The 16,605-nt window shown below is 41.7% G+C and overlaps 1 protein-coding gene across 4 annotated transcripts in view; it reads left to right on the top strand.

Moving 5' to 3' along the window:
- The window catches only part of FLNB (filamin B), a 140,671-nt gene that overhangs the window by 106,763 nt on the left and 17,303 nt on the right, over positions 1 to 16,605 (top strand). The window contains exons 27-39 of one of the 4 annotated variants that reach the window (XM_019536873.1): positions 152 to 244; positions 1,173 to 1,296; positions 1,851 to 2,007; positions 3,205 to 3,394; positions 5,407 to 5,654; positions 7,357 to 7,431; positions 8,230 to 8,332; positions 9,334 to 9,474; positions 11,430 to 11,558; positions 12,218 to 12,391; positions 14,469 to 14,627; positions 15,082 to 15,285; positions 15,979 to 16,131. In XM_019536873.1, coding sequence (XP_019392418.1) covers positions 152 to 244; positions 1,173 to 1,296; positions 1,851 to 2,007; positions 3,205 to 3,394; positions 5,407 to 5,654; positions 7,357 to 7,431; positions 8,230 to 8,332; positions 9,334 to 9,474; positions 11,430 to 11,558; positions 12,218 to 12,391; positions 14,469 to 14,627; positions 15,082 to 15,285; positions 15,979 to 16,131 — 1,950 coding nt within the window. The remainder of the gene's footprint in view (positions 1 to 151; positions 245 to 1,172; positions 1,297 to 1,850; positions 2,008 to 3,204; positions 3,395 to 5,406; positions 5,655 to 7,356; positions 7,432 to 8,229; positions 8,333 to 9,333; positions 9,475 to 11,429; positions 11,559 to 12,217; positions 12,392 to 14,468; positions 14,628 to 15,081; positions 15,286 to 15,978; positions 16,132 to 16,605) is intronic. The other 3 variants (XM_019536875.1, XM_019536874.1, XM_019536876.1) reach the window with 3 other exon arrangements.

The following is a 16,605-nucleotide window of genomic DNA, read 5'->3' as shown; positions in this document are numbered from 1 at the left end:
TTGGCCTTTAAGCAATGGTGTATAATGTGTGACACATTCAGTTGCCAATGAGTTAGAATTTAAAACTAGTGTCATGTTGTCTGTTGGAACTTGTTGGTCTGTGCCTGTGTAAAACATGAGTGCCTTTTAAGTAATGGTTCTTTAATTCTAGCTGATGAGACGGATTCCCAGTCATGGCGCTCTCCATTGAAAGCGATTTCAGAGTTCTTTAAGGGTGACCCAAAGGGTGAATCTAACGAGACAGGTTTGAATTTTCACTAACTGCTGATAACAATTGCTGCACATAACAAATCCATGTGACAAGAGCCAAGAATCAGCTGTATAAGGCTGCTTTAATTAATAAGCTTTGCATAGCAACTGCATAAACTTCCTTTTTATAACTGCTGCATTGCTAGTTTTGCTTGGCTCTTAAAGCCGGAGTTACTGCACTTGTTAATATATGGCTTACGTTGAAATGTTGTCTGGATCTGCTTTCTCGCTGCATGCCAAATCTAGCTCAAAACTTGCTGTGGAATAGCTTCTTATAAAATCAGGTAATTGGTGCCATTTTCTTAGGATACTTTTTAATTGCAGTCTTCTGTTAACCTGTTGTCTTTTGGGCTAAGTTGGTGGAAGAGTCTCTCTTGCCTATCTACAGATATTAATTTGTGTATAATGAGCTGCAAAGCGGGGTCATGAGACTAAAATCACTAAATGCCATATACTAACCAGCTTTAGAGCCCAACTCTGGTGCATTCCAGTAACTGTCTGCAGTCTCGTAAATGACAGTTCAGGCAATTATGATCTTTCCCTCTTTTTGTAAAGCTCTTCAGATGCACTTGAGTAATTGCCTTTAATCTGGACTATTTTGAAGAGCACGCTTTCTCTTGCAGTGTTCTGTTAGCTTAATTGTATAGCTGGTGCCATTTAATCATCAAAAAGTCTAACAGGCTGCTAGTGATGGATGCTAGGCATATCTCAAATTGGCAGCTCCTGAATATAAAACTGACTTCCGATACATGCCCACTGCTCATTGGCAGAGGCTTGGATCAAAGATGTTACTTATCATAGAGCTTTTAAATCGGCAGATCCCCTTCAAGCTTGAAGCAACAAGACCGCTAATGCAATTCTGCAGTGCCAAAACTGGGATTTGAATAGTGTTGTTTACAAAGAGTCCTATTTTTCTGTTTTAGGAGTGGTGGAGCCTGTTAATGTAGTTGACAATGGAGATGGCACTCACACAGTAACATATACACCTATGCAAGAGGGCCCATACACAGTCTCAGTCATATATGCTGGTGAAGAGATTCCTCGCAGGTAAGTCAATGAAAGTCTGAATTTTGCCAAAATATCTCCTGCTTAAATGAAATTTTCAGGATGTCAGGGCTTGGGTGAACTGTCTTAAAATTCTTAGACTCTGTACTTGACTGACTGAGAGCAGGTTCTGGATGAGTGTGTGTGGAATGTGCCAGTATATCAAGGCATTTTTAAATTGAGTAAATGTCATATGCTTCCAGGACTATAATGCAGCAAGTCTGTGTAAGTTAGCCTCTGGTTTGCTTAATCTTGTTCTGCTGGAATTCAATCTGTATGCACTTGTCTGAGTCTGGCATCTCCATCAAATGTCTGTCTTCCTTTAAACTAAACTAGTCTTCTCCAGTATCCTTCTGGTGGAAAGGGTAGGAGTGGAGGATTCTGGGGTGTGTGAATGCCATTCAGGAAAGCTTCTTGGGGCTAATAGAAGCTAAGCACAAGACCCAGACAAACAGTGCTTTTGTTAGAGGCGTTAGGTTTGCTTAATATAGGATACCACATATGTAATCAGTGTTCGGGTTTCTTGGATTGATGAAAATCACCTTTTTTTCTTGAAGTCCTTTCAAGGTAAAGGTGCTTCCTACATACGATGCCAGTAAGGTGACTGCAAGTGGGCCAGGTCTCAGTTCGTATGGCATACCAGCCAGCCTACCAGTAGAGTTTGCTGTTGATGCTAAAGATGCAGGGGAAGGGCTTCTCTCTGTGCAGATAACTGTAAGTAATGGTCCTCATTCCCCATTGTTCAGCAGTGGCTGTTCTTGGTGGGTGTGGGGTGGCTGACGCAGCCTACCTCAGCTCTGAAGGGCCATGGCCTGAAAAGTATCTAGTGTTAAAAATGGTTGTGCACTGACTAAAACTGAAGCTTTGGTTCAGACGGTCTTGCCTGAGAGTTTAGTGTCCAGTGACAGACCACAGAACTGCCTTCAGACTGAAACTCCTTACTGTGAACCTGATCTCACCTGGGTCCCAAATCAGACTTGATAATAGGGCCAAGCCTCTACTCATTTGACCAGTAGGGTCTCGGTGCTTGGAGGTTGGTGACAAAGCACAAGCACCTTTGATTGAATTTATACCAGAAGCTGCAATTTAGCCATGAAGTATGCTTCATAACTGGTTAGGCTGGAAACTTAATTCAGAGCTGCTTTGTTAGAAGCAGTGCTTGTGCAGAGTTGATGCTTGCTTTTTTTAGATTGGGAGCTTTTTCTACTGAAGCTGAGGCATGCACTACTCCCACCAAGTCCATGCAGATCCTTAATTGTTGTAAACACTTTTATTATTCCTTGTAGTAACATTTGAATGTCCATTGTAGTGACAGTCAAAGGTTAATGGGGACTCCGTATAACACGCTGAACTCATAAAATGGTACAAGACACTGCTACCAGGGAAGCTTAAGAGTAGGCCAAATAATGCTTTTGCTCGTCTCTAATCTTTCAGGAAGCAGCTGGCTGCAAAGCTTTTTTTTCAGCGCTAATTATATTCTCCTGGAAGCCTTGTTCTGACTTCAGCCCTTGAAGTTGGGTTACATTAGCCATTGTCATATGGCTAGATACAGGAAATGAATAGTACTTCCTGACATCTCTGTCTAAGTAATTAGCAATTAATTGTAAGATGATTGCAGGAAGTCTCTTATCTGCAGTCTGCATACAAACAAATTGTGTTTAGATGCAGGACAACTTTAGTTGTCATGCCTTGGCAGATTTACAAAGGTCTCTTTAAAGAATCGCGCTAGGAACAGACTCTTTTTAAGTTCTTTAAACTGCTTTTAAGAGACCTTTGGGGCACACTTCAAGATACGGTTCTGACAAGATTTATTGTTCTGCTAAAATAGATGCATCATTTAGTCCTGTGAAATTTGTGGTCTGAAGACTTGGATTTTCTTTCTTAGTCAGTTCTTCACTTTTGCGCCCCCAGGATCAAGAAGGCAAACCGAAGAGAGTTGATGTTCATGATAACAAAGATGGCACTTACACAGTAACTTATGTCCCAGACAAGACGGGCCGCTATACAATTGGTGTTAAATATGGTGGAGATGAGATCCCATCTTCTCCTTACCGAATCCGTGCATCACCAGCTGGGGATGCCAGCAAGTGTTCAGCAACAGGTAGGATCCAGGTCTTGTCTGTCTGAATGACTTGGTGTGAACTTAACTACTGGAGAAGTTTTTTCCTCTTTCTTTGGTCAGCACACCAAAAAATATTAGAGAAGCTCATGGGGCAGGTGGTGGATTTTGCCAAGAAAATAAAAATCTGAGGAAAATAAACATGGAATCTAGGTAGCTATTTTCTGTAGCAGGCACCAAGGACTTATGTAATTTGTGTCCCCAAGTGGCTTTTTTTAGAAGCCATTTTCAACAGGGTTGGTCATCCCCAAAGTCATGTTTATGGGGAGAAGGCTTATTGCTTTAACCTTGGCAAGAGAATGTCCTTAAGCAAAACCCTGTAGCGGCCTGTTAGATGTCTTGGGTTGCAGCTGTAGCGTTAGCTTGACATGGAGTTTTGCTAAGAACTTGTGAATGGGGGCTGTGATTGAAGCAGTCGTTATGAGTTTAAGTTGACGACACTTACATTAACAAGCAAGGGACTTTGTGCTAGGCACTGTGCAGAGACGAAACTCTCTGCTTGAGGTTGCTGTCTGTAAGGCGTGAATCTAAAGATCTGAAGCTTCTAAACTGCCGGGCGTAGAATCCCCATCTGTACGAGCCCTGGGGGCAGGAGGCGCTGCTTCCTGCTGGGGCAGCCAAGGTCCAGATTCTGGGCTTTCCCTTTGGGCCTTTCTTGGTAAGTAAAGGAACTGCCTTTCATTTGTGAATTTAAAAGGTGAAGAGGCACAGTGCTGTGAAGAATCTCCTGGCAAGATTGACTTGTGTTAGTGAAACCTTTCCAGCTCAGACTAGTGCCAGCTGACATCCAGAATCTGGGGAGGGAGGTTTTTATGAGCTCTGACACTTGCAAGCTTTTAAAATAACCGAGTTGGGTTCTTGTCACAGCCGAAGCAGATGTACGGCAGGTATCACGTTCAGAATTGAGGTAAAAACATTAGTTTCTTGAGCCATGCTGCTGCTTGAGTTGGTGATTTACACAGCATGGCTGAAAACAGCAGCAAAGTGTTTTGTTTTGTTTTGGTTTTTTGTCAACTGTTTTTTTTTTCAGATATCAGCTTAAATCTAGCATCTCTTTGAAATGCTTCAAAGATGAAAATGTAGGATCTTTCTGGATAAGCCCTAATGTGGTCTCCAGAGAAGAAATGCTGAAATATATCACATGAAACTAACCAAAAGCAAACTGTTTTGGATAGGCTGAAGTCAGCAACAAAAAGCCTTTTGTGCTTTAAAAGCAGGTATCCTAAATGTACTGCAAATCTGAGATGTGAGACTTTTATTATGCCCTGGTTCACAAACTATAACCTCCTTTAAAACCTGAATTTGTCTGGAGCATGTTGGCAGTGAACTCCTTAAGTATACCAGAAAGGACCTCGGAATATAGTAACTTCAAATGCTGGCGCTTGGTAGAGCACTAAAAACCCTCCACAATTAATGTAGAAGGAAACATGGTCCTCTATTGTGAATGTGTTCCAGTTCTTAATTATAGTCCAAGTCAGTCTAGGTAGTCTAGGGTGGCATTTTTATCTTATTTTATTGAGCTATCATGAAGCCCATGGCTTAAGCAATAGAAGACAAGGTGCTACTTGGCTCAGTGTGGAGCGTTCTCTAAGGCTTTATTAAGAGCTTTAGGTTATATGGTAAGAGCAAATTTGGTGGATTTTCCAAAGTTTTATTCCAGTGTTTTCTTGCCCTGTCTACTTTACTGAGCTGTAGAAGACTAGGCTTTAAAGTTGGACTTTGCATCAGAGATGGGTTTTTGGAATACACGAGTGGTATAAAAAAGTAAAGCATGCTTTCTGGAACGATAGCTTTTTATAAAGAGCACTGCAGCTCATAACACTACAAAACTGGTCTTGTGACCACATTACCATGTTATTTTTAGCCAGCATGTTTTCATTGTTAGCACTTGTTTCTCTAATAGAGTGTTGACCTCTGTGTTTTATACCTACGAGAAGAACCTGACTGAGGGAGCTACTCCAAACACACTTCCTGTAATCCAAATTGCCTTCCAGGTCCTGGCATTGCATCCACCGTGAAGACTGGTGAGGAAGTTGGTTTTGTAGTAGATGCTAAATCTGCAGGGAAGGGGAAAGTAACTTGCACAGTTTTGACACCTGATGGTACGGAAGCTGAAGCAGATGTTATTGAAAATGAGGATGGGACTTACGATATCTTTTATACTGCTGCTAAGCCAGGAACCTATGTGATTCATGTCCGTTTTGGTGGAGTGGATATTCCTAACAGCCCATTTACTGTAATGGTAAGAAATTTTTGTGGTTTTGGTACGCTTTTTTGCTATATATCCATATTACCCATCTGATTTGCCAAGCAAACAATATTTATAATTTTTCTAACTTTAAGAACAGCTAGTTATCTAATCTGTTGAACATGGTATACTTGCCCAGTCATCTTTTTATAAATGCTTTGTGCAACTGCCAACCAGAGGTCACTTGGAGGTCTGTTTTTAAAGGGGTCTCCATATGATGCACTAAGATGGAGGCTTTGACATTTCTCCTTCATTCATAGAAGCCATTGGAGAGAGACCCTCAAAACACTGAGCATGAGGCTTAGCTTAACACAGCCTCAAAAGATGTCTGTGAAACTAACCATTTTGTCAGCACACTGAACCTCAAGACAAGGTTAAGTGTAAGATGACTGGAGTGGGTTAAGTGTAGGATGACTGGAGTGGAGAACAAACTTAGTCAAAATACTGGTTGTTTCTCCAAGGTAAAACAGCACATCTCAGCGTTTCTTCCTAGTGTTGTGAAAAACAAGGCTTTAGCCTTGTGCTAACAATCTAGGCTGCCTTGAGCATACTTACTTTTTCCGTAGTTGCACTGTCATGTAGTGTGCTGAAAGTCGTAGATTTGATTTGATACTAAGGGGTAAAAGTGGCTGGTTGTTATAGATGCAGTAAATGGCATTGTCCTGCTAATCTTGATTTCAAGGCTTGATATGCTAGTGCTGTCCTTCAAACCCAGACGTATGTTGGTTATTTATACTAGTTAGCTTGGCAGATTGCTGCTAGCGTCCCTGAGGACTCTTTCAAGTGAAACATGATTCCTTGCGCAACTGTTCAGCATTCCACAGGAAATGCCTCTCGAGGTCAATGATCCTATTCCCAGGCCAGTCGAACTGGCCACTTCCTAACCTACTAAGCCATTATGTATTTGACATGAGTGTTTTACTTGATTAACTAGTGAAACAGCAATCGCTTTGTTTTTATAGGCCCTAGCTCAGTATAAAATCCCAGCGAGCTGCTTCACTTTAGGGATTTGCAGTGGCATGAACTGGCAAAGCAAGAAAAAGCTCAACTCCAGCTGAAGTGGAGTGACCTCATGTTGATTTTTGTCTGAATTTCTGTGGTGTGTTCAAGCAGGAGAGACTAATGTTCAGGTCATTCTGTTGGCGTGTGTGTGGGAAGGGAGACTGCATTGGGGCGAGAATACATTGTCTCAGCAACAAGAACCATATTCTTCCGATTCATGGACTTTAGTTGGGGATTGTTTGGTTCCTTTAGGGAATCGGGGGGCTCCTATAGACATGCAGGGAACCGGCTCTGCACTGGAAATCCAGTTTTAATAGTGTTGGCTGGAACCCAGATTTAAATGCATTCGAGCAGAGTCTGGTGTCGCGTAGATCGGCATCCCCATGCTGAAAAATGGTAGCAGGGCACTTTGAGCTTTAGTTCAAAGTGTCCCGCCACCATTTTCTGGCGGGGGGATCCTGATGCATGTGATGCTCGGGCACTTCTAATTAACATGGCTTGCTGATTTAAAGCACACTCCCCATCCCACCCTCCCACCTCGTGGAGCGCGTGTAAAAATGCCCAAAATATCCTGGGAGAGGACGCCAAAGGACTGACAGGGTCATTCTTATATTGTCGAGCATTATGTAGTCTCTAAAAGTGTTAATTCCTTCAGCACTTGGTATCAAATTAACCTCCGTTTGCCACTAACCAGGCTAAAGATGCAGATGAAGTTGCAGCATTGTCACAGGAGCCAGTAAGCGCATGCCCCTCTGGATTTCAACCTTGGGTACACAATTTCTTATTTTTCATCCTACATTCCATTTCAGATGTGACAGCCTGCTTCTTGGAACTGCTTGAATCTGTCTTGGTCTTCTGTGATCACTTATTCATTACTTTCCAGCTGATCAGCTAGTTTTGGGCTTTGTGCTTCATTCAAATCTGCTTCCCGTCACTGCTTTAAAGGGATTCCTCCGATTTATTGTAACATTCCAAACATGAAGAGGACAAGAGCACTTCTGCTATTTGTGCAATTTAGCCTTGCAGTACAAGTTGGAAGCCTTCCCAGTAGAATGGCAAGCAGTGGCTAGAATCTAAAACTGCAGTGTGAAACTTGTATTTCATCAGTCATAGTTTCTAGGGTCGGAAGGGACCTGAGCAGATCATCTAGTCTGACCCCCAATGTTTGCTGCTTGACGTTCTAATCACTCTGCTGCTCAAATTGCCTTCTCTTCTAGGCCCTAAGTAACTAAACCCATTGAGATGGAGCAATTTTTGGGTCTTGTCCATACTACGTTGTCTTCCACGTTTTCTGCTGTTTTCTGGTGTGCCTTCCATGTTCATTGTCTACTTTTCCCATTTGGATCTATGCTAACTTAATTGTTATGGGTGACTTTACTGGGCAGTTGTCCAAGTTAAGCAAAATCCAGCAGTTGATTCATTGCTCTACAGTAATTATCGCAAACTCTAATTTCATGTCATCTTGATACAAAGACTACATTTTGATCTGTTTGTCTTTCTGTTTATTTTTTAAAAAGAGATTTGTTTTCATTCTGTTACAGTAACAAAGCTTGACTTTTTTCTTTAGGTCACAGAAGAAGCTTACATTCCTGTTGGTGACATGAATGGCATGGGATTTAAGCCCTTTGATATGGTTATTCCATTTGCTGTAAGGAAAGGAGAAATAACAGGTAAACATTTCATTTCCATTACAGCAAGCTAAGTAGAATCCTGCTTTTCACAGCACACTTCACCATTTATGACTACAGAATATATGCTGGGAAAGTCGCTTTGAACATATTAACCTACTTTTTTTCTTTTCTTCTTGGCTGATTGCACTTGAAACGTATGGCTGCATGTGGTGTAAGCTAAAGAGCAACAACACTAAGCACTTGAGGCATAATTAAATTTTTAAATAGGGAAAAGGAAGTCTGAGATGATGCCGAGAATCGTTCTATGCTGATATCAGCTGTTCCTCTAGAGGAGAACTCTTACTATACTTGGAATACATGCTTAACTCTCAGACTTTGTCATTGAGTAAAATCCCTGGCACAAATGATGGCTGAGCGTGATCTACTGATGGCCATGTAACATCTCTTCTGATGCTTCTGAAAGTGCTGGGCTTTCTTAACAGACTGCCTGCATCAGTTAACGAGTCAGCTAGACTTCCAGCCTAGCTCTCGGAACACCTAAGGTTGCTACAGACTATTAGTGTAAAGGGCTTTTTACTGGTTCTCTACGCTCCTCATGGCCAAATCCAGTAATGTGCCCACTTGTTCTTCAGCACAGAATGTGTTGCAATCTGTGGCTGTTGACCTAATGAGATTTGCTTTAGGGTGCTCAAATCTCTCTCCCTTTTCCAAATAGCTGCAGGCAAGCACTTTGTAAAAGCAAATTGAGTAAGATGTGCATTATGTATATCGCTTTAAACTTTCTACAGACAAAACTGGTTATGCCAGATCATCAGGCTGTTCACTATATATCTGCCTCTACATTGCATTTATTTAGGTAAGGTAGAAAATGTTTGATATTTCCACCAGTCTATACCTGAACTGGCAGGTGAGTTGCTTTTAATTGTTTTAAATGTTTGGATGTAATATTATCTAGTGCTCCTCTTAATCTGGCTTTTTATTGTGGGGAGTGCATAGGAATCTGTTCCAGCTTCTTTCTGTGTAAATTCCTTCTCTCGTAGGGGAAGTGCATATGCCTTCTGGAAAGACTGCTACACCAGAGATTGTGGATAACAAGGATGGCACAGTAACAGTCAGATATGCTCCTACTGAGTTTGGGCTACATGAAATGCACATAAAATATATGGGAAGCCATATTCCAGGTGAGTATCTGACAGTAACTTCTTTAGTGGGATCCAGTTGGAAGTGTTTGTGCCATTCCCCTTTTACAGGCTGGGCACGAGTGTGCTGGTGACTTGTCAGTGTATGAGCTTCCAGGAAGCCTGTAGAGTAGCAAGTACAGTTCTATTTCTGAATCAATGCTTTGAGCATCCCACAAGGGAATGGAAGTGGTAGAGAAAGTGGAGGGAGGGGAGCTTTTAGTGTGGTTTCGCAGTATGAGCCAGACCTAAAATGGATTTCGCTTTTGGGAACCAGCTCTAGTGGCACTTACTGTGAAGTTGAAACGTATTATTTTCTAACTACGCTTTTTTTTTCAGTGAAATGTACTGTTTTTTGGAGGTATACAAAAGCAGTACTTAATACATGTGTAAACTAAAGACTGTTTTAGCATAAACATTAGAAACTGTGGTAAGAACCCAGTTGCTGAAACTAATAAAAAAAAAAAAAAGTTCTTTTTCCTGTTGCAATAAAACTAGAAGACCACATCTATACTGCATTCATCTTTCATACTCCAGGATTGTATAGAATTGCCTGTGCTGCTGCCCCCCACCCCCCTTAAATCAGCATCTTCCTCTAAAGTCTCCAGTTATTATCGTGGAATTCAGTCTGGTTTCATAAATTGGGTGATGTGTATCGGTTGCCCCATGCACACTTCCATTCAGGCTAACTCTGCCTGCTTCATCAGAACCATGGGAAACAAGATGCAAAATTCCAAAACTTGCAGCTCATTTAAAAGGGGTTATAAATAAAGCTTCTTTTAACGCTTTGTGAATTGAACTGTTCTTTTGCACATAAGATCATGAGTTATAGAAACTAAACTTGTGCAATAGCTCACTTAAACTGAACATAGAGTTTCATGCCATTTATACTTGGTATCGCTTGCATTCTGTGGGCTTTGCATGATGAATAGAAAGCCTGAGTGTATTGGGCAGTACTTCTGTTCTGGGTAGGAAACTGATGTGCAATGATGTTCATTTGCTTAAGTTAACAAGGGAGGCTTGTGGACAAACAGCATGAATAAGCCTGATTTTTTGGTTTCAGCTGAAAACCTTGCATTTGAGCTGTGGCTAATAAACTGTTTCCTAAAACTCTTGCCTCTGGTATGTAACTTTAGTAGTTGGCAGATTTTGAATACTATAGCTTGAATTCTCAAGCAACAGCTAATAATTGAACTGGTTACTGTATTGTCTTACACTATCTTGCAAGTTATAAAGGAGTGCATAGTGCCATGACTCGCATACTTTAGAACAAGCAATATTCAGTCAGTGTTGTCATTCATTATTTTGAGTAATTTTAAGGATTACATGTGAGGTGAGTTTGCAGAAAAGTAAACCAGTCTGCCTGCATCTCTGCTTGCATTGTTGGATTTCTGCTGGCATCCAAGGGAGTGTAGACCCAGAAGTAGACCATAAGTACTTCCAGTCCACTTTCAGGTCCACCACTGAACAGTCAATCTGCCCCAGCATCGCAGCGTTCATGAGCCACCTAGTACTGTGAGGTATATAGAAAAAAAATTTTAAACTGTCTGTTGCCCACATCACTGATTCTCTGAATCGGCATTGAATCGTCAGATTCTGATTCAGCCAAATCGGGACAGTGATCTGAATCAACTGAGCAAATCACTGTTCCAGATTTGGGCTGAATCTGAATCAAATATGGCCTGTTTCACACACCCCTATTTTGTAAACCATTATAATGGTCTAGCAGACTTTCCAATACGTATCCACTGATAAAAGTAAGGTTCTCCAGAAGTACTGCTATCAAATGGTCCCAGGAAGGTTAGGATCTTGTCAAGCTGTGGATTTATTCAGTGGTTTAAACCCTTTGTGTTCTGTCTGGAGAATTTTAATGCAGTTCAACCAAGGCCTTTTCAATCCTAAAAATGTGATTTAGTTTTTATTTTTTTATTTTTATTGTGCTTGCTTTTTCTTCCTAGAGAGCCCATTACAGTTCTATGTGAACTATCCAAACAGTGGGAATGTGTCTGCTTATGGTCCTGGCCTTATTTATGGTGTAGCAAATAAACCAGCAACTTTTACTATTGTCACAGAAGATGCTGGAGAAGGTAAGATGACTCTTCTCTCCTTGCCGAGGTTCAGACACACAAATGTAGTTGGTAAACACTCATGTACATAGTATATCCCTCAAAGTGAATACTGAAGTTGGGGGGGAGGGTGTACACATCTTTTTCATTAGCTTATAAAGATGCATATCTACCCTGCCTGCTGAAGTTAAGCAGTAGACCATTTGATTACTTTTTTTTGTAATGGAAAATTGAAACATACGTAAACTTGTTTTACACAAAACCTTATTTTGCTGGGTTATAACTTCTGTACAGCAGAGCAAAGACAAGGGTCTGAAATTATTTGTTCAGGTAGTGATGTGAAGATGAAATGTCTGGCTGAAAGAATATTCAGGTATAGAAACTTAATTCCCTAGGTAACAAACTGTCTTTTTAAAGTAAATTCTCTTTCTTTCATTAGGCTAATGAAGTAGATTAAATGAAGCACTGCTATGGTTTCTAGTTAGCTGTAGCAGAATATATTGCTGATTTAGTTTTTGTTTTTTTTCTGGAAGGGTAAAAGTTGCAGTTTGCAGCTTCATTACTTTTTGAGTGAATACATCCTATCTCTGTCACTGATCCTCTTCCTGTAAAAAGAGCCTCCCTCCAAATGTGTTTAAATTTGAATCAGATGATGACATTAACAATTATTCTTGTACTAGGTGGACTGGACTTGGCCATTGAAGGACCTTCTAAAGCAGAGATTAGCTGCATTGATAACAAGGATGGCACTTGCACGGTTACTTACTTGCCCACCCTACCTGGAGATTACAGCATAATAGTCAAATATAATGACAAGCATATCCCAGGCAGTCCTTTCACTGCCAAAATCACAGGTATGAAGGACACAGTGCAACAAATTCCTAACTGCCTCAGAAGGAGCTACAGATGGTTGGTTTTGAGTACAATAACATTGCAACAGAGAGAGTCCCATTTAAGCAGTTTCACTCCAAGACAGCAGGCCAATCCAGTGTTCAGAGACATATAGGTTTAGCAAATTCTTGGAGTTTGTTGGGAATAGCTTTGATTTGTATGGTAGATGGGCTGGATGGCATGCACCCTAGGGTACTGAAGTAATTGGCAGAGGTAATTTCAGATTCATGAGCTGTCCTCTTGAACTCATGGAGGTTGGGTGGAGTCCTAGATGATCAGAAAGGGCTAATATAGTGCCCATCTTTTAAGTAAGGGAAATGAAGAAAGCCCCAGGGATTATAAACTAGTTAGCATGAAAAGATACCTGGAAAGATCATGGAGCAGGTCATTAAAGAATCCATTTTAAAGCACCTAGAGGAGAACAGCCAGCATGGGTTACCAAGAGCAAGTCATACCTGACCAACCTGACTTCCTTCTATGACAAGCTGACAGGCTCTGTGGATGCAGGGAGAGCAGGGGACTTCAGCAAGGCTTTTGGTGTAATCTCCCACAACATTCTTGTTAATAAGCTAAGGAAATGGACTAGATGAAAGTACTGTGACATGGTTACAGAATGACTGAATCATTGTGCTCAGTGAATAGTCATCAGGGGCTCACTGTCTAGTTGGGAGGAGCTACTAAGTGTGGTTCCCCAGGGGTGTCTCTTTGTTCTGGTATTACTCAGTATCATCACTAATTATCTGGGTGATTGGTTCGAGTGCAGACTCTGAGAATTTTGCGGATGACACCTAGTTGGGTAGAATTCCAGACACTCTGCAAGGCAGGGCTAGGGAGCAAACACAGACCATCTGCAGCAAAATGCTGCCCAGCAGAATTAACTGCATGCACAAATGCTGGCTGAGGATGACCAGCTAGGTTGCACTATTACAGAGAAGGACCTTTTTCTTTTGGTAGACCATAAGCTGTATATGAGCCTAGGAAGCAAGGCTTATGAGGAAAGTCTGAAAGAATTAGGGTTATTTGATCCGAAGAAGACTAGATTGGGGGTTTGAAGCGTGTTATCAAATACCTGAAGGGCAATGAGTATGGTGATGGGTTTTTCTCTCTGGCTGTAGGGGACAGGAATAAGAGCCATGGCCTCAAGCCGCGGTGTAGGAAGCTTTGGGTTGGCAATTAGGAGGATCTTTCAGACCTGTGAAGGTGGTCAAGCATTGGAACAGGTTACCCAAAGGAGCTGTTGAATCTCTATCCTTGGCAATTTTTAGGAGGAGGTTGGGCAGATGATTGGCTGGGATGGTTCAGTTGGGGATGATCCTTCCCTGAACAGGGGCCTGACTTGATCTCGTGAGGTCCCTTCCAGCCCTACTTGCGTATGATCCTAAGCCTGTACCTAAAGGTAGTAACTTGATTTCGTTCAGTGTTTGGTACCAAACATAGTGAAATTTCAATTCCACGTCGGTTAATGTGTTAGAAAGGATGAAGGGCGGCCTCTAGATCAGGCTGTCAGGTCCCACATTTGCTCAGAGACTGAGTATATAGGTGCTTTGAGCGTAAAGTTACGCATTTTTGCACAACAACTGTGTAACATTAATCGTCTCCTTCATGTGTTGCCAGGCTGGACAGAAGAAATTGTTTGGTTATTTTGTAATTGTACAAGTTCTGTTACCTCTTAGGAGGCTGGAATTCTATCCTTTCTTTGGGAAAAAAATAATTTATGGGATATATTGTAATTTATTTAGGAAGCAAATTGGATGGAGGTTCTTCTGTACTTGTTACTTATCTAGAGACTAAGTCAATTTTAGGCAGTTTGTATTAACTTATGTCTGATTTGAAAGTGCTTCTCAATGAGTATGAGCTCTCAAATGATAAAACAGAACAAAGCCAGGTGAATGATGTGCTTAAATACATTTAGTCTGCCGGACTGGCCTGTTTGTTTTGGTTTTTTGGGGTTTTTTCTTCGGGGGGATGGGTTTTTTTTTGTTTTTTGTTTTTAACCCAGTAATACAGCATGCTCACAGGAATTTTCTGTTCTTTCCGTAGATGACAACAGAAGACGGTCACAAGTTAAGCTTGGTTCTGCTGCTGACTTCTTGCTGGACATTAATGAGACAGATCTGAGTCTCTTAACAGCTAGTATTAAAGCTCCATCTGGTCGTGATGAGCCTTGCCTTCTGAAAAGGCTACCCAATAACCACATTGGTAATGTTGCACTCTGTGCACTTCACATGGGTTTTCCACCCCCCCCTACCTACTCCCCCATACCATGCAAAATAATAGCCTTTTCCAGTTACTGCTGACTTACCACCCTACCAAATATGCAGGTCTCAAATGTCAGTTGTTTGGCTGCTGCAGCAGCCAGGGACAGAATAGCCAGGGAGGCTGGCCTCCTGGCTCACTGTTTACATGGTGTGCTAAGCTGCGGTTGAAGCACAAGTACTACCATTTGGGGTGGTGGTACCACCAGTGAATCCATCCTCTTGGATGCATGGAATCCTTCCCATTGGCCCTGTGACTAAGAGTCCTTAAGAATAAAAGCTAATTTGCATTCCAATTACAAGGCTGCTCGATCCGTCAGGTAACTCTTTTAATCAATAGTGACACTTTAAGACAATTAATCAGCTTGCCTTATTTGTACTCTCATGCTGTCCCACAGGTATCTCATTCATTCCACGGGAAGTAGGAGAACACCTTGTCAGTATTAAGAAGAATGGTAGCCATGTGCCAAACAGCCCTGTGACAATCATGGTGGTCCAGTCTGAGATAGGAGATGCCAGTAGAGCAAGAGTTTCAGGACGTGGCTTGACAGAAGGACGCACGTTTGAGATGTGTGACTTCATTGTAGATACAAGGGATGCAGGTTAGTACCATGTGGAGGATCTGTTTTGTAACGGTGCTTCAGAACATTTTTCTGAGAAGGAAAATGAACTGTTTTGGTCAATGCCATATCTCAGGTCTCCATTTCTCACAGTTCTTATGCAATAATTGGGAATAGCTAGACCAAAAGCATTCTGGTGCCTCCCTTCTACCCTCCTCAGGATCACTGGGACTCTTGTCCTAAATCAACAAACACTGAGTTGTTTAACTGCAAAATCTGAATTAGGTGTTGGTTCTTGCATGCTTGAATACTTAGTACCATTAATTTTAAAATTTACCTTTTGTATGAAGAGACTGCATTCTAGTATAGTAGAAGCCAGCTTTAAAACCAACTTCTCTAGAAGTTGAGACTTTTCGGTTTTTCCGTAAACTGCTAGTTACGTCCAAAGATCCAAATACACCTGAAACTACTTCCACTCAATATCATGGCATTTTAATGTTTATTTATCTTTTCATTCTTAGAGTAATCATGGTAGGGTCATATGTGTCTGGGTCACACGTGTCTAGAACCATCCTTAAAGGTTGGTGACTATTATATCCTGTGCTGAAATGCTGCATCAGTTGCTGTGAAAATCAGCTTCCAAGGTTTTGAATGTTTTAATTTTGTTTCACTGTGAAGCTTTGTTCCAAACTCAGTTGGAACATACTTGGGACTAAGCTGACTAATGCATTACAGGTTATGGTGGAATCTCACTGGCAGTTGAAGGTCCTAGCAAGGTAGATATTCAAACAGAAGATCTTGAAGATGGAACCTGCAAAGTGTCATATTTTCCAACTGTACCTGGTGTGTACATAGTATCTACTAAATTTGCAGATGAGCACATTCCAGGTAAGAGAATGTGACAGAGCCTGTCACATACTTTCCCTAAGCTATGAGATGGCATTATGAAGTAACACCCTGAAGGGAAAAAGTACTCTGCATCTCTGGTTACAGTGACTAATCCATTGCAACCTTTAGTGTCATAGTGATGATAATCAGGACCTCCATCTAACCCAGGAGGTGCACAGCCCCACCAGGGGAGACACCTTGTTGGACCTCGTGCTGGCCACGGGCTACAACACGGTGAGGGGGTTGTGGGTGCTCGACCACCTGGGCGACAGTGATCATCGACTGCTGGAATTCACCATCCAGCGCAAGGTGGCAAAGGCCTGCAGCAAGGCAGCAGCCCTAGATTTCAGGAGGGTGGACTTCAGTGAGCTAAGGAGAATAGTCAGGGAAGCATTGAGGTCCTGGAGGGGAGGGGAGCCAGGTGTCTAAGAAGAGTGGTTGCTCCTGAAGGAGACGATCCTCCAACCCTAAAGG

The sequence above is a fragment of the Crocodylus porosus genome, unplaced genomic scaffold, assembly GCF_001723895.1.
Source record: "Crocodylus porosus isolate Cpor-Errol unplaced genomic scaffold, CroPor_comp1, whole genome shotgun sequence".
Classification (NCBI taxonomy): Eukaryota; Metazoa; Chordata; order Crocodylia; family Crocodylidae; genus Crocodylus; species Crocodylus porosus.
Note: the sequence above shows the minus strand (reverse complement) of the source record. Positions and strands in the feature narration are given on the sequence as shown.